Source organism: Brachyhypopomus gauderio, chromosome 5 (assembly GCF_052324685.1).
Source record: "Brachyhypopomus gauderio isolate BG-103 chromosome 5, BGAUD_0.2, whole genome shotgun sequence".
NCBI lineage: Eukaryota > Metazoa > Chordata > Actinopteri > Gymnotiformes > Hypopomidae > Brachyhypopomus > Brachyhypopomus gauderio.
In genome coordinates this window covers 24,259,838-24,277,401 of record NC_135215.1, presented here as the reverse complement: position 1 = coordinate 24,277,401, position 17,564 = coordinate 24,259,838, and the positions used below count along the sequence as shown (strand labels likewise).

General features: G+C 42.1%; 3 protein-coding genes across 6 annotated transcripts in view; 2 read left to right on the top strand and 1 right to left on the bottom strand.

The window, feature by feature from the left end:
- The window catches only part of golph3l (golgi phosphoprotein 3-like), a 50,129-nt gene extending 47,649 nt beyond the window's left edge, over positions 1 to 2,480 (bottom strand). For 2 of the 4 annotated variants that reach the window (XM_077006608.1, XM_077006607.1), the window contains exon 1: positions 1,232 to 2,220. The gene's annotated coding sequence lies outside the window, so the exon portion shown is untranslated. Of the gene's footprint in view, positions 1 to 1,231; positions 2,221 to 2,349 lie in introns of those variants that run through there. The other 2 variants (XM_077006609.1, XM_077006610.1) reach the window with 2 other exon arrangements.
- Positions 2,465 to 8,126, top strand: ensaa (endosulfine alpha a). The gene is made up of 3 exons (XM_077006614.1): positions 2,465 to 2,605; positions 4,032 to 4,154; positions 5,251 to 8,126. The coding sequence occupies exons 1-3, from the start codon at positions 2,549 to 2,551 to the stop codon at positions 5,443 to 5,445; spliced, it is 375 nt and encodes a 124-aa protein (XP_076862729.1). The 5' UTR covers positions 2,465 to 2,548; the 3' UTR covers positions 5,446 to 8,126.
- A 1,545-nt stretch (positions 8,127 to 9,671) lies between these two features.
- On the top strand, positions 9,672 to 12,667 carry mcl1a (MCL1 apoptosis regulator, BCL2 family member a). Its single transcript, XM_077006612.1, has 3 exons — positions 9,672 to 10,247; positions 11,526 to 11,776; positions 12,103 to 12,667. Exons 1-3 carry the CDS (start codon positions 9,785 to 9,787, stop codon positions 12,217 to 12,219), a joined length of 831 nt encoding a protein of 276 aa, XP_076862727.1. The 5' UTR covers positions 9,672 to 9,784; the 3' UTR covers positions 12,220 to 12,667.
- The last annotated feature ends 4,897 nt before the right edge of the window (positions 12,668 to 17,564 follow it).

Here is a 17,564-nt window from a genome sequence, read left to right as displayed (position 1 = left end):
TTCGTTACTATACAACTCTGATAGTAAGTATGGTGGTGCAGGGTGAGAACGTGCAGGCTAGTGGGACTGAAAACCCCTTGAATGTAACAGAATAGCTGATTTATAATAAATCACAGCATTATGACATAGATGACCACACTATGACACGTCACAGGACTATGACACAGATGACAACACTATGACACAGATCACAGGACTATTACGCATGGCAGCACTATGACGTAGAACACAGTACTATGACACATCACAGCACTATGACATAGATGACCACACTATGACACATTGCAGCACTATAACATAGATGGCAGCACTATGACAGATCACATCACTATGACACTGATCACAGCACTATGACATAAAACAGTGCTTTGGCAAAAGTATAGCATTTTAATAGAGAACGTAGTGGCTATGATATACTGTGGTGTAACACAGGATAATGTATTTATATAGAACACAGCATTATCTCACTGAATACAGCATTATGACAGAATAACAGTGTTTGGTACACACTAGGTATAACAAGTATGTTTCCCAACATGTTAAAATCCTGGTGTATGGAGTTGTTGGGTTTTAAGCAGGATGTGATGACTCAAATTCCAGTAAATACACAGTTTGGATTTGCCTGAAGAGATAAACCCAAACTCTCTGGCTGTGGTGATTGTTTCTGTTTGATATTAAAAGGTCTACAGTGAGAAAGAGAATGCTAACCTAACCCTGCAATGCTAACCCTAACCATGCAGTGAGAGAAAATGTTCTCTGCCACCACTTTAGTCACAATAAACCAGATGAGTGTTACCAATTTACTTTCCTCACACTGTTTATTCTCATGTAGTTAACAATACAATGCACGCACACACACACACGCGCGCGCACACACACACACACACATACACACACACACACACACACACACACACACACACACACACACACAAAATCTGATTCGTTCTGTTTCTGTTAGCTACTGAACTTTACCAGAGAGCACAGAGGACCCTTTTTCCATCTTGGTGACCAGATATACAGAACACTGTGATGTGATGGTAGACTGTTAATATTTCTTATAATCAAGCCATGTTACCCAGTGTATAAATGACATTAGAAGTGACACTTAGGACAAAAATTGGGTTTTTTGTTCATTGTTGTCTTTAAACATTATCAAATAGTTTTTTTAGCCAGTAGACTTCTATTAATTAACTTATTGATTTATCTCTTGTACATACACATCACTTACCTCGTTTTTTCGCGAAGACAACCCCTACAATACTAAAGAGAAGACCTCACACAAAAATATAAATACTTAAAAGGCCCTAACTACACTTTTCTGACACTACATGGATAATGAATGTGTTAGTTTTCCTGGTACAAGCTGAATCGTGGAATCTTGCTCTTTTATGTGGCAGCGGATCTAATGCGCAGTATCCAAATTGAGACTCAAGTTAGGAAACCTGTTTCTGTGCCGGCACAGAGTGCACACCCCACTCGCCAAAGTTCCGTGAGCGGCGTGGGCGTGGCGGTAGCACGCTGCGGTGACTTGGAATAACTCGCATGTTTTAGAGTAGGCTACATGTAGCTTTTACTTAGCTAAATAACATTAGTACATACTGTTGAGCTGTGCATTTCTATTCAGATTATGAAGGAAACTCTGAAGGAAGCAAAACAACAATAAATAATTAAGATGACCGTGTAATGTAGGAGACGCAGTTAATCTGTTATGAAATTGTGCATTTATTATATGCGCCACCACCCCACATGCCAAAGTAAATCCAGCTGCGTTCCACTAAGATGTGACGCAGACGCTGGCATTAACACTAAGGCAGGTGGCCTAGCCCTAACCCTAATACTTAAGTGATTTTGTGTGCTTGTATATATAGCTATATTTCAGCTAGTTAATTAACTTTTTATTAATTTAATTATCTGTATCTAAACTTGCCTATTTCTATTTTGCGAACAATAAGGCGTTTGAATAGGAGTTAGCATCACTTAAGTACGGCCGGATTCACATTGAAATAGTCTGCTTCTCCACAATTAATAAGTAATACTGCTGTTACAGTTAATGCTGCACTAATCTTGTCTTAGGAGTACAAACCAAAATCTTCAACTAACATTATCAATTTGTCAGTAATAAACATGTATTAACAGGATTAGGTGATGCATCATAGCCGGACGACATTTGTTAACATAACTTCATCTGAAATAAAGTCCTGGTAACCCTGTTAAAAGGGTTCCGTTTGCAGACGATGCTACAATTATATACGTTTGTTTATGACAACGTCACTCACAGGTCTGCGCCAAAGTGGACGCGTAACAACAAAGCAGAGCCCTATTGGTGCACTGCGCAAGTCTGCTTACCTATACTGATTTACAACTGGTTACTGTACTTGTTCATCATCTTTGTCCAGCCTCCTGGGCTGACGTCAGAATTGTCAATCGCCATTTTGGACTGGTTAAGAAGAGAGAGAAGAGCTAGCTGGAGAGATAAGGCCGACTGCGTAAAGCTGCCCTTTTTCAGACGACGAAAAGGCGCTTTAACGTTTCTGTTCTCAGAAACATGTCGTCAGAAAACCAGGAGTCGGAGACTCAGTTTGAGTCTGGAGAAGAGAAACAGGTACGGTGTTGAGCTCCGGGCGTCGCTTTTCCATGCATATGTGTGGGTGTGCTCGGATCTCTGAGTCATTAGTCCGTCTTACTGCAACGGATTAGTCTCTGCGCTAAGTGTGATAAAGGAACAACACAACAGCTGCTTGCACACTCTGAATCGATGTTTTACTCGTTATAATGAAACCCAGGCCAAAGTCGTGACTTCGTAGTCCTTGTAATTTATTTGGCTAGTTCGGGTTAGGCGCGGAAATCCCACCCATAGAGGCTGTTCTTCGCTCTTATTGACCTAGGAGGCTGTCAGTCACAGCTTGTCGTTGTGTAAACTCATTGGCATCCATAGTTGTCATGGTGCACAAATGTCTTCCGGTTGAAATTGCGAATTATTTAGTTATAAATATTACCTTGAATGGTCCGACGTAAATTTTAATAGGACATTAAGATAATGAGATGGGTGAGGTTGTCTGGAATTAGGTAAGGTATCTGCGTCTCCGCGGCCGATTCTGATCCAGTATGTGTTGACTGGGTGAATTCTGGGGTTTCAGAAATTAAGCTGCGTTTTCTTACGTAATATTCTTTTCCTTACGTCATTTCCGTGGAATTTACGAGAGAGGTCAGTACAATACTGCGCGATTCTGGCACTGATGTACAGGAATGAAAACTAGGTTTTGCAGTGACCTGCGTTCAGACTGTCTGATCTCCGTATATAATTGCAAATAGAATCACTCACAATTATGGTTTGTTTTGGGATATATTTATATCCAGTCCAAATGGGTAGCAGAAATTCTAAATGTTAGAAAAGTAAACACTATAAGAAAATGTGTTGATGCTGTTTCATTGTATTGTTGATATTGAACCTTTTTTATTGTTACACACCTTTTTGACGTTACATCCCTGACCCTTATCCCCTAACCTCTTGCACACCGGTGTCTTTGTTGTGGAAGTTTGCTGAAGACCAGGAGAGGCAGCAAGAATAATCACTCTAGGAAGCTTCATTACTTCCCAAGGCAGGTGGTACAGGTTCGTCTGGTCATACAGGTAGCACAGGGGCATCTGGTCATGGAAGCAGTGGACAAGGGAGTGGAGGAAGTGAATAAGAGAATCAACAACAACCTTTTGTACATGTACATTCCACCAGTTAAGGTGGTTTTTGCCCCACCACCAAGGGGCACTGTGGCCGTTCTACTCTACACACACCTTAATCATCTCACTCAGCCCCTCTAGTGTGTTCTGCTTTTCTTCCTGCCTGGTGTTTTGATGACCTGTGCTTCAACACCTTAGTAGCAGAATTTTGTGGGTGTTACAAAAGAAAGGGAGCGGATGGGCAGATATGCAGGGGTGTGTCTTTTGCTTATGGGATCATTCCTGTGTGTTCTCTTCATGAGTCCTGTGTGTTCTCTTCATGAGTCCTGTGTATTCTCTTCTGTGTGTTGCAGGACTCCCAGGAGAAGGAGAGTAACCCTGTGCAGGCAGAAGAGGCCAAACTGAAGGCCAAATACCCCAACCTGGGCCAGAAGCCTGGGGGCTCTGACTTCCTCATGAAGAGACTACAGAAAGGAGTAAGAACTGATCAACATCTTGCTATCTCACACTCTCTCAGTCTGTCTAAGGACAGAGGTTAACATAATTAGATTAAATTATAATATGAGGCTTGGTGAGTTAGAAAGTTAAAATTAAGAAACATGTTTGTGTTAACTGAGTGTTAGTGTTATCAAAGATTGGGGTTCGTTAGGGTTAACTAAGGTTGGGGTGAGTTAGAGTTAAATAACATTGGGGTTAGTTAAGTTGCCATATTTGTCATTTGAGATTTCCACCCCAGTCGGAATTTGTACTCCGCGTTTACCCATCTGTGCAGTGACAACACACACACACACACGCTAGAGATCACTAGGAGGCTGTGGTGCACACATGCCCAGAGCGGTGGGCAGCTTTAGCCTTGTGCCCAGTTGGGGTTAGGTGCCTTACTCGAGCACTTCAGTCATGGCCTGGGGCCTGGAAATTGAACCCATGACCCTCTGGTCACAAGACTGGGTGCCTAACCACCAGACCATGACTGCCCAGTTAGGGTTGAATAACGTTAGGGTTAGTTAGGGTTAAATAATGTTGGGGTTAGTTAGGCTTAAATAAGATTGGGGTTAGTTACGGTAAAATAAGGTTGAGATTAGTTTAGTTGGTTTACAAGGCCAGTCTTTACATTACATGACTGAGCTCAGCTTGTCAGATCAGGGCATTTCAGTTACAGTCTGCTAAACTGAAAATAACAAAGAGATCTGAGATCATTCAGCCACATGCACACTTTTGTAGTGGCAGGCAATTTACTGTAGCCAAGGTTAATTACTGTAGCCAGGGTTAGCTAATTGCCACTTTGTGATTTGATCTGCCTGGCACACTGAATCTACATGTCTACCAGAACCTAGCAGAGCTGATCATCCAGCCCTGTTAACCCTCGTGTTCATTCATGAATGAATCAGGCTCTGGTGTTGGGACGCCAGTATTTCTCACTTTGGACAGTAGTATTAGTATGAAGGCCAGGCTGCCGAGGACATTTATTTTTTTGTTTTCACAGGCAGAGACTCACTCACGCACACACGCACACAAACACACACCCATCAAGTTATCAAATGAATATCTCTTTCTTCTCTCTTTCCCTCCTAGCAAAAGTATTTTGACTCTGGTGACTATAACATGGCCAAGGCGAAGATGAAGAATAAGCAGTTGCCTGTCCCAGGGGCGGGGCCTATCCCAGGGGTGGGACCTGATAAGAACCTGGTGACAGGAGACCATATCCCCACTCCACAGGACCTGCCCCAGAGGAAATCCTCTCTTGTCACCAGCAAACTGGCAGGATAATCCCACACACTACACATTACATGCAACAAAAAATTACTATATTCTACGTTTACTCTGAATCACCTTTTGCTGCAGGCCTTCACCTTAGCACGCACGCACACACACACACACACACACACACACACACACACACACTATTTCTCGCACTTTCTCTTTCACCGACACATAAACCTTGCTAGGCTGCTCATGGACCTTCACACACTGAGCAAAAACACTGTGTCAATCAGGACACCAAACGCTCACCACCAGGAGGCGCCGAGTCCATTCTACTTTACACACCCATTAACCCTCTCACTCAACCCCTCTAGTCTGTCCTGCTTTTCCTCCTACCTGCTATTGTCGTGACCTGTGCAGTGTCCACTAGTATCAGCACTTTGGGGTGTTACCAAAGAAAGGAGATACATGAAGATACGTAGGTAATGTGGATGGGGCTCAGTAAGAGGTGAGCGGGAAGAAACGTTACCATTGTGAGTTACATAAGGAGAACACCTTATACATTCAGTTCACTCCTGTTGGTTGGTTAAGATCTTGTGACCTCTTGGAGCATTGTGGTTCACAGCTTGTTTACAGGGTTGGAGTGTTGAGCATGCAAGCCCAACTGGGACCTGTAACCCTAACCATATAATCCTAACCCTGAAGTTGATGGTGTGGACCCAGTTGGGACTGACCCTGAACTGTTGCTCGGGGGTGGGGGGGGGGTGAAGTCTTTTTATTTGAGAAATGGGTGTAACTGTATGGCATACATTGTACACTATAACATTCTCTGACAACATGCATAAATAGACTCAACTGCATTTATAATACACACTCAAACCATTAACTGTGTGATAGTCTGCAAGAATAAACAGGCTCTGTATTCCTGCAACTCTCTCCTCATAAATATCAACCCCATGCAGAATGAGAGTGCACGTGTCTGAGAGAGTGAATGTGTGTGAAAGTGTGCACGTGTGTGAGTATGCATGTGTGTGAAAAGACGAGCAACATCCTGAACAGAGGAGGAGCTTCCTCTCTTAACCTTGGCGTTTTGTCTTTTATTCTATTTTTTTCTATATTTAAATTCTTCTTTCTCTCACTTTTGAGACATGTTTTCTCTCTCTCTCTCTCACACACACACACACACTTGTTCAAACCCCACAAACTCACTCAGATACTGAACTCTTTCATCTCTGGCATCCTGACCATTCACCTTTGACATTAACTCTCTGCAACCCTCAGAACTCTTGAACCCACCCATCTATCCCCAGAACCACTGAACCCAACCATCTATCCCCAGAATCACTAACCCACCCATCTATCCCCAGAACCACTCACTGGGTGCAGCTTTGGTGCTGCCAGCCTTCTCTCCATAGCAGTAGTGTCTTATTGTGCAAACCTGTTATATGGACCAGTGGGGCTGTTTCTTGCAGACTGAAGTTTACATTCAAGACTCGGTCTGCTTTGACGTGGTGTGGGCTTAACCAGCCCCTTTAGGAAAGAAAAGTAGAAAAGGGTTTTGAGAAGTGGACAGAGGTGAGTAGAGGTGTGCAGCCTGTTCTGACTCCCAACTCCTGCTGTAAATAACACACCGTTTTCTTTTGTAAGTCTTCTTTCCTATTTTTAAGCATCTGGTGCTAAAAAGGCACTAGTGGCAAATTTGTTTTATTTTTTATTTGATTGCTTTTGAGTTTCTCTTATTTTGCTTCAGTTTTGATTGTGATTTGATTTGGCCTTTTGTTTTTGTGGCTGTAAGCATGTGGTTCATCTCCTGTGGCCAAACTGTTGCTGCTGTCAGTGTCCCAACAGAACCAGAACCATGTGTACCGTACACAGGGACATACCTGGCAAGCTGGTCGAATGTTTCTTAACTACAAATGTATAAATAAAATATGAATGCAGTTACAGATAAATTTTGTGAAGAGTGCATTAAACTGATAAGACAAAGGTGGAGGGGGTACCCTAATCGTAATCCAGTCACTACGACTAACCCTGACCCAGTTGCTGGGGTTAACCCAGACCTGATCACGAGGCTTAACCCTAACTCCTACCCAGTTGATCATGTGTGGTTCTGGGTGTTGGAGCAGCAGCTTTGATGCATGTCTAGAAGAGCCTGGGAGGTTATGGTCATCTAACCCCTAACCCTGGCAGTGTATGGTGACTGTTTATGTCATCTAACCCTGGGAATTTATGGTGACTGTTTAGGTCATCTAATCCTAACCTCTAACCCCAAGCCTCTGGGTCGCTCTGGCCTGCAGTTTGCACACAAATCTACAGGATTTTAAGGCTTATTGAGACGTTTGCTTCACAAACTCAGCCAAACACACATCGCCTCTCACTGGTCATGTCCATCACGTCTCCTGCAGTTAAACCCAAGACCTGTATGCTGGGTATGTAACTGCTGACCTCTGGTCTATATAGCAAACACACATGTGCGTACACACCCACACACACTCCATCACTGATACTCTCCACTCTCTGGTCCTGGGCTTGTGCAGGTAACCCCAACCAGGCATGTCAATGTGGACTTCCTGTCTGAGCCTAGCACTGCATCATGGGAATGTGATGTCATATTACCATGGCACAGGAAATAACTGGTGACAGAAAATGTAATGATTTAAATGTACAGAGAATGTGTGCTAATTTGTGAAGCGATGTGGAGAGAATTTTTTGTCAGTATTTGAAATAAACGTTTTACATGACTTTAAGCTGGAGTGTGAGTCATCTTTCAGGAGCAGAGTGAAGTTAAAGTCTTTGAATAAAGGTATCAAAACCAAATTAGCACCACTTTATAGGAAGTCATTTGTCCTGGTTCTTGGAAAGATATTAGTGGTATAAAATGTGTGCATATGAAAAGGATTTCTCAGACCACCAGAGGGAAGTACTGAACTCATAAAACTGACCACCTTCAGGAAGTGTGCAGCATGTTTCAGTATTTCATCTTCACCTACTAATAGAACATTATGAGCTGTGGGTCAAGACAAAAAATGTAACTACAGAAACAGGCCTTGTCCATTAAAAATGTTTAATGTGGTGGCGTAGATCACACCAGGATTAGGGCTTAGGGTAGATCACACCAGGGTTAGGGTAGATCACCAGGGCTGTTCTTTCTCACTTTCAGCCATCATTGACTCCAGAGCAGCTGACAATCTCATAGACCGAAGTTTTGCCAAAAGATGGAGTGACACTAATCCCTTTACCCTAACCCCTTAACACGAGCCATTAAGTGTGTATGCGACGCACCTGTGGACACGGGATATGCTACATAACTCCCTGTCTCCAAGTGTACATTCCTCTCTCACGCACTGAGTATATTTCATTTTTTGTTTTAGTCTCATGGTTCAGAGAGGCAATGGACAATCTACAGAATCTACCTCAAGCTATGTGCCTATGTGCATTACACTTGGATTACATTAAAGCAGAGATGTTCAAAAGTCACAAAATACAGTTCAAGTCAAGTCCCAAGTCAATGCCAGGATTCACTAAGGCACAGGAGATGGAAAATAACTTTTACATATGACCTTGGTAGCTCCAATTGTTGGCCGCCCACCCCATTAACTTTCATGGTTTGCGTTTTTTCTGTCTCTTATCGCCAATACCGTTGAGAATAAAAAAGGAAGCTCTCATCTAAAGTTGCCATATTGCCAGTTGTGATTTTCACCACAATTAGTCCTCAGCATTTACTCATATGTGCAGTGAGAACACACACCCACACACACTAATGATGACTAAGGGGCTGTGGTACACAGGTGTCCAGAGCAGTGGGCAGCCCTAGCACTTAAGCAGTTGGGGTTTAAGTGCCTTGCTCTAGGGCACTTCAGTCATGGACTAGGGCCTGGAAAAAAAACCTACGACCCTCCGGTCAAAAGACCGGGTCCCTAACCACCAGACCATGACTGCCTCAGATGGGGGCTGCTGGAATTATGTGCATTTAATACATTTGTTTATTTATTTATTTTAAGAGTAGCTGGAGAAGTCTGAATACTCGCTAGTTAGCGACAAAATCACGAAGTTGCCAATACTGCTGCAACTTTATGGCCATCCTCAAAAATTATGTTTCTCAAGCCATGCCTCATTTAGGTGCCTTAGGTGAGTCCAAGGATGTTGTGATTTTTTTGTTTTGTTATTAAGTACATGATCTGGAATATTTTTTCTAATGACGTAGAGATTTTTTACACTTTAACGTTGTACCACCAAATATGGGTTTCCGGACATACTCGCGTCATGACTATATAAGCTACTTCCAACCAGAATTTTCTGCTTCACTCGGGTGGGAGTGTTGTCAAGGTAATTGAGATCTGTCTAATAAAACCTGGTTTTAATATATTTTTTCACAATACTTTCAGTTAACTAATCATCTATCGACATGAGTATCACGACGATGAAACGAACAACAGCGATAGGACTACTGTGCAACGGGGCACAAAATGGAGTCGACAACAATTTCTTCCTCGGTCTGACTGAGAATCCCACAGCAATGGCGCCGTTCAAAAAGACAACCGAAGACGAGCTGGACGGAACCGCGGACGACGCGGACGGATGGCCCGTTAAACCAGGAAAAAACGGGAAAGGACTAGTTTTCGATACCCACTTCCCCCAGTCATCAAATGAAGACGGCTCGCTGCCCACGTCGCCCGACTCACAGGAGAGTCTTTCAGACTTTAGCTCTTGTTTCTCTGAGCTGGACAGAGAAACTCGGGAACTTATTGGAGATTTTTATAGAATTTACACAGGACTTCCGCAAAGGAGCCGGACTAAACACAATGCCATGTCAACGCTTAGACGAGTAGTGGGCGATGTTATTTGTAAGCACCGGATTGCATATAATGGTAAAGTTTCATTCAATAACCTTTGGGATAGATATTTAGCTAGGAAGGGTTTTTTTTGTTCATAGCTGAGAAAGCAAATCGGGCAGAACCGAGTCGGTGAGGCCGTGCGGGAGAGTCTGCGTCACCGCTCAGCGCAGGCGGCGCTTCTTCTTTACTGGAACCGCAACTTCGTGTTTTTAAACCCGATTCCTGGAACAGGGGGTCCGCCACACCTCCTGCCCGTTTTGCTTCTGCGTTATCAGCAACATCCAAGCGTATTTCGATGTAACGGTTTAAAATACGCAGAAACTCCTCGAGTGGTATTAGTGTTACAGTATCAATGCTTCCGGAGTGAGTTGATTATAAGAGCACGGAGAGCATGTTTTTGTATTCTCTTGCGGTATTCTGATTAAAACGTTCAGGGGCAGCATCTCTCGACAGACTAATATACCATGTGAAATAATGCTCCCTGTACATAATTTATATCCATATTTTCTTCGTCTGAAGAACATGGAAAATTCATATTCATCAGTGGCAAAACGCCGGTTTTCGCTTTAATATTGATATATGTTATATTTAATATTTATATTTAATTATATATATATATATATATTACACACACACACACACACACACTGATGCATTACTGGTGGTAAATTGATTTCCGTAAACTCGGTGCCTATACATTTATAATAGGGTTAGGGTTAGTAGGCGTTTCCAGGTCTCGGGTTTGGATTTCGAAAGCAGAGTTGACCAGTTTATCAGGTGTTTGCTCCACCTCCCGGTTTGACAGCCTTTTCCTTGTCACGGTGTAATGATACTACGTTCTCAGATTTAACACAGCATGTATTGTACTGTGCATTTCATTTTGACGGCCCTAGTAAAATAAGGATTGTTTCTCTTTGGTCTTATTGTTGACCTATGGACAGGTCATTTGTTTTATCAACTTGAAGAAAGTGTTTAATCAGTGAGCTGTATACACCTCAGGAGGCCCGTAGTTACAAGACGAGCGCTGATAAGCCTTAACCCCCCCCCCCCCCCCCCCCCCCCCCCGGGGGGTCATAGTGCTGGTGCTGTCTGAGTACTGGTTGCTTGCATTACATATGTGTAATAGGTGTAATAAAAAATAAAGTAAATTAAAAGTGCAAAAGCTTTGTGTTGTCAGAATAGAATTTTCTAATCAGTAAAGTAGTAATCTCAGATCATAACCTCAGTGGCTGTAAATCTTTTTTATTGATTGCCATGTAATGGTGGTTGGTGTGTTGATTTGGTGTATTGATGACTGGTTGTGTGTGTTAGGTATGGTGCAGAAGCTAAAGCTTGAAGGTCAGGGTGAAGACCTGGAGGTCGTGACCTCTGTGGCTAAGAGCATGTTCAGTGACGGCATGACCAACTGGGGCCGTGTGGCCAGCCTGCTTGCGTTTGGCGCGGTGGTGTGTGAGCAGCTAAAACAGAGTGGCAGAGAGCGCTGCGTTGACACCGTAGCCCAACACATTGCGTCCTACCTCACGTCCTACCAGCATGAATGGCTCCTCAACAACAAGTCCTGGGTGAGTACGACAGCCCCAGAGGGACACATCATCTCTCCTGTTCATGTGTAATACAGATTTATTGGACAAGGTTTGGTGTGGATTCTGGGCTATTTTCTGAGTGATGCATAGTCTGTGCTGAAGTCTCACACTCTAGCCCATCTCATCAGACTGCTTGTAGTGTATTAGTGCTCCTGTTTAATTTTGCGCGTGTCTGTGTGTGAAACCACATTCTCGGGAAGAATGGTCTCAGTCAGCATCCGGTCATTTATTTTCATACACACACATTCACACTGTGTGTGTGTGTGTGTTAGTCATTTAATGTGTGTTCCTGTGTTATGTTCCAGGATGGCTTCACAGAGTTTTTCAGAGTGGAGGATCCTGAGTCTGTGGTTCGGAATGCTCTGATGGCGGTTGCAGGCTTTGCTGGGCTGGGGGCGGGGCTAGCTCTCCTGATACGGTGAAGATGGCGAAGCTGTAGCCAATCACCATGACTACCATCACATGCAACCACACTAAGCTTATAATGAAGCATTGTGCAAAGAAGGACGGAGTGTGTCCCCTGACCCAGACACTAGTCTCCTTATTTTTTTTTTGTTTTTTGTTTTTTTTTTTTTTTTTAACAGCAACATCACTCTGTCATGATGCTCTTATTACATGTAGGAAGAGGACATGGTGGTTCTGGTCACAGTGGACCCGGCTACAGACATGCATGGCTGGTGTCTCCACCACTCTGATGTAGCTTGTTGGGTAATCGGTGACTGCTCCACCACCACCACGCTGTACCTCGTTGGGTACAGTCAAGCAAGAGATATCCGTCCTGCTACATGAAGCCATGTGGGGCTCCACTGACACTTTACAGTCTCAGCTTAAGAGTTATATTTTTTTAAATAAATGTTTTCACTGAATGTTGAGAGTGGTGTGCGTGTTCATTTGTGTGTACATACTTGTTAATTATCTGGTTAAACATAGCTGGACTAAAAGCTATGGTTCAGTTTGTTTGAGATGAGACAAAGTAGAGTAAAGGTGAATGTATTTGTTCAGGAAACTCTGGACAAACATACCCAGTAGTCTGGGTTAGCACTGGCAGGGTTAGTGTTGGTCTGGGTTAGGATTAGTGTTAGTCTGGCTAATACCCCAGTCTGCAGGAGAGCAGTGCTGCTAGGTGCTGTGACAAAGCACAGAGTTTTTATACTACATATGTAGTCCCTAATTTTAGGGTAAAATAATACAATTCCTGCACAATTCAAAATTATACATGAACAGGAATCTACAGCATATAAAATGCTAAAGGTAAATTTGGCTTATATAAAAGATTAAAGGGTGAAATTAGTGCCATGTTAATCTTACATTAGATGCTTTATTAATCCTGAAAGAAATTTAGTGTTTAGCGTAATATTAACCTATTAGTTTTTTTTTTTTTTTTTTTTTTACAGCTGCCAAGACCCAAAAAGTGGTCCTTGTAGCACAATTTTTGAAAACACTAACCAATGTAGCCTATCTATTCATTTGGTGCGCTAAACCTTAAGCACATTTAATTCTTAAACCAACCTTAAGCACTTAATTCCTAAACACACTTTTTGCAAAACATTAAAAACATTTCTTCACATAAGACAACAATCAAAACTGAAAACCACGTGTTTCTTTTGGAAAACACTGCCACGCAACTGCTACACACCTACCAATATCCATACCCAGTCCTCACAGGTTACAACATTCTAGCTATTTTTTTAAACAAATTTTTAGACATCAAAACCTAATCCCTAAAAGAGGTCACAAGTTGCAAAATTGGTTTGCATTTCAATGGAGACCAATACTGCATAGAGATGAGGAAGAGGATGAGTAACCATAACAGATCAGAGCCACTCTGGTTGACCAAGTGATCAAGCATGCCTTGGGTTTTCTGGAGGCAAAGGTTCCGACCTAATCTGTGCTGCTACATTGTAGCTTCATCCAGACATTTCAAAATGAGAATAGAGTAGACCTATCCTCTATACATACATCAGGTTTTTGCACTACTACCCCTTGCTGGGCAACAAAGACAGCTATCCACCTTAGAACAGAAAGAGACCATCGTCGATATGGTCAGAGCAAACAACACATCATTACTGACAACGTCACCATCAGCAACATCCAGTCAGTGAGTCTATCTGCAATGGGCCAGTGACAGTGTGAAACAACTGCACTATGAATTTGTGCAAATATGCTCTGCTATCCACTCATTGATAGTCTAGTGTCCTGTGCCACACAGCACAGACAACATTATGCCTATTTCATACTGTTGTTCAATACTGTAATGAACATCATAGGAAACCGTATCATTGTCAAGAGTCCCTGGCAGCATGGCAGCATCACACAATGTGTTCATCATCATGCCACTCTTGTTCCCTACATCACTGTGCACATCATCACCTTCCTCAACACAGAGCACAACATATTCATTCTCCATCACTAGAGGGAGGAACCAGAACAGTTTACACCGGGCTGTTCAAGTACGAACTGGTTCACTGAACAGCCACAATTTGTTGTGCTTCACCTCCACCAAAGTCTCTATTGCAGTTGAGTTCTTTTTGGCATGGAGCTGGTCGCCAAACCCACAGACGCAAATCTGTTCAGCAGGTGATGGAGGAAGCTTGAGGCTGTTTTCTAATATTATTTTTTTGTCGTTTTTGATGTCCATGTGTTTACAGCATATGCAGCATGTGTTGCTGTAGTGTTCATGCAAAACCAAAAAAAACCTTCCCCTTGTAATTGTTTTACTTCATGGTGTAAATGTACTGAATATGCAGAAATAACCTCAATAGTTGTGAATATTCATGTTTATGTGAGACCTCTGACAGACCTTCACAGCGGACTACAAACTGAACATTCAAACACATGGTGTTTTCCATTTGTCACATCCGTGTGTAGTCACATGGGAAAGGCTAATCATATGATATTTGTGTGTAGAGTTTGGATGCAATAATATGGTTTTGGCAAGAGTTGCAAGAGTTTTGGTTAAAGTTTTTGCTTTTTCCAAAAGTGTGAGATGTCTTGCATGTTGTGTGTGTGGCATTGCCTGCTTTCAGAAATTGGGTCTTAGAATCTGCAAAAAACTGTAACAGTAACAAAGGTATGGATAAAAATCACATCACCATTCATTCTACATATTGTGTGCATACTATTGAGAAGGACATGATGGATACACTGGGCTCATCAGGCCCTCCGATGTCCAGCACAGCTGGTCTCTACATGGATTGAGAGATGTCAGAGGACAACATGGGTGAAGGGACACTGTCCAGAGTCTGATGGTTGTCATTCTGACCTGGGCTCCCTCTAAGGTTTTCACCTGTTGTCACATGAATCTTTACCACTACTGCTGATAATGTTAGTTTAACAAAGATGTTAGCTGCACTACAGTAAGGATGCGTTTTTATTCAGAGTGACTTACATATTTATCAGTACACTGTGTATGTGCACTCCCTGGAAACTGAACCCGCAACTTAGTAACTAAAATCATGTTTTACCTGCTCTACCAGATGAGTTGCAGAAGGAGGTTTATTAGCATATTGATTTCACTTGGTTTAGCTTGTGTTACAGGTTAAGGGTTTGGGATTACAAGTTAGGATTTAGTTTATGGTGGAAAAAAAAAGGATTTAGTTTATGGGTTAAGGTTTTGGGGTTAGAAGTTAGGGTTTGCTTTGTGTTTGCTGCAGCCAGCATAAACAAACAAGCAGGTTTTTGTTAGATTTTGCTCATTTGTAAGAGCTAAAATACATTTCCAGCAGCTAATACTGGAATTCTCTAAAATCATCACTCACCATTCTGGTATCAGAACTGTCCAAATATAATACAGTTCCTGAATGAAGGTTGTATCACAGGGGCAGTTGTGTAAGAGACTATAGCACTACGTTTAAACAGATAACGATTTATTATTGGTTGTGTGAACTGCCGTGTTGGCATGTCCAAAGAGCACGGATGTGTGTGTTCATGTCCCTGAATGTAAATGCTCATGGGTGTGTGTGATCAGTGGGCATGAATACATGTTGCAGTATGAGACAATGCCTACACGTATACTGCTGTGCTAGATTACATTTTATGGCAAACGTTATTCTATTGGTGAGATGAACCCTGTTTAGATCATTTTAGTAACATTTATGATACAAAGGGCTGCAGCTTTCCTGCAGCTACATTGTTGTCTGTTGTGTTTGGGTTAGGCGTAAGAAATTAAGGTTAAAAGTTATAGTTAGCGTTAAAAGTTGGGGCTAAAGGTATCGGTAAGAGATTAAGGTTAACAATTAGGTTTAGAGGTTAGGGTTAGAGGTTTGTGTGTGTGTGTGTGTGTGTGTTAGTTGTGTAATGTGTGTTCCTGTGTTATGTTCCAAGATAACAGAGGGAAACAGAGGGAAGAGAGGAAGCTGATAGGGAATGTAGGAGTATACAACTGCTTCATGATGATGTTAGTTAGTGAGACATACAGTGAGCTATTAATAATAGAACTTAGAATAGAACAGTACAGCAAAATCGGCCATTGGCTAGAAAAAACACCAAAATGTACCAAATGCAAATTTAAACTTTCACACTTGTGAGCAATGACAGGAAGCTTGTGGCCACAGGCTTGTTTGTGTGGATGCAGAATGGGTTTGCATAGTAAGAATGCACACTCAGCATACATTTACATATTTTGAATACATTTACACATTCAGAATGCATACTCGGCATGTATTTACACATTCAGAATACATTTACACACTCAGAATACATTTACAGATTCAGAATACATTTACACACTTACCATACATTTACACATATTCAGAATACATTTACATAAACATATCTGAAGACTGCATCTGTTGGATGGATAATGTTGGGATAATTACGCATTGGACGATGGACTGCTTCTCAGAGGGAATTCCCCCACATTCTTTCAGTTTCCTTTCCTTTATACTGTAGATCAGTACTGTACAGTGGGCGCATCCCCAGTTAACCCATGCATAAATGCACAAGCATGCACACACACAATGGTAACATAACTAAGCATTTGTCTATTTATGTTATATGTGGGGTGACACCCTTAGTCCTGTACATGTAATGGATGCTGTTACTTGGATGCAGGCTGAAATGTTTCAGTGCTTTTGCTGTGATACGGCCTATAGAATGCAGTTGTTGTGGAATGACGTTACTATTTATGGGATACAAGCTGTAATTGTGGCTGTTGTTGCTGAGATACAGGCTGCAGTATTGTGAAAGTTACAGCAGGATGCTGATGTTGCATTTGCATACAGTGCAATGAAACCACACTACACCAATGTAATGTTTCTCACCTCTAGGCCGGGGGGGCTCATTTAGCTTAAGGTTAGGGTTAGCTAAAAAAAACACATACACATAAGGTATTTTTAAAGTATCGATGTGACTTCCTTTCTTTCTTTATCACATTTGCAGATCTGATTTTTTATTTATTGTTTATTTATTTATAAATCATGGAAGAACTAAAATTCTGATGTGTTTAAGAGCAGACTACTGCCGACTCATTTCCTGTACCCACAAGTCTCCCCACAATCCTGTGAATGTTAAAGCAGCACCTCTGACCTTTCACCTTTCACCCAGATGCACAACAGCTATTGGTTAGGGTTAGGATTAAAGTAACCCAATCAACCTCCACAGTAAATATTCTTCACAGTGAAGACTAGGATAAAGATGTAGATCCTTGTGCTGTTTCACTGATGCATTCACAAATGTTGCTGTGGATACTTATGCATATTGACGACATTGTGACATTGATGTTTTTGTGGCTAAATGTTTGCATGTAGGTCATTTAAGGATAGGGGTC

What these genes read in the sequence shown, in the direction of transcription:
- ensaa (XM_077006614.1), top strand. Translation starts at nt 2,549, where the DNA reads ATGTCGTCAGAAAACCAGGAGTCGGAGACTCAGTTTGAGTCTGGAGAA. An exon ending in AGTCTGGAGAAGAGAAACAG is followed by an intron (nt 2,606 to 4,031) that starts GTACGGTGTTGA and finishes TGTGTGTTGCAG; the next exon opens with GACTCCCAGGAGAAGGAGAG. An exon ending in TGAAGAGACTACAGAAAGGA is followed by an intron (nt 4,155 to 5,250) that starts GTAAGAACTGAT and finishes TTTCCCTCCTAG; the next exon opens with CAAAAGTATTTTGACTCTGG.
- mcl1a (XM_077006612.1), top strand. Translation starts at nt 9,785, where the DNA reads ATGAGTATCACGACGATGAAACGAACAACAGCGATAGGACTACTGTGC. An exon ending in GCACCGGATTGCATATAATG is followed by an intron (nt 10,248 to 11,525) that starts GTAAAGTTTCAT and finishes TGTGTGTGTTAG; the next exon opens with GTATGGTGCAGAAGCTAAAG. An exon ending in TCCTCAACAACAAGTCCTGG is followed by an intron (nt 11,777 to 12,102) that starts GTGAGTACGACA and finishes GTTATGTTCCAG; the next exon opens with GATGGCTTCACAGAGTTTTT.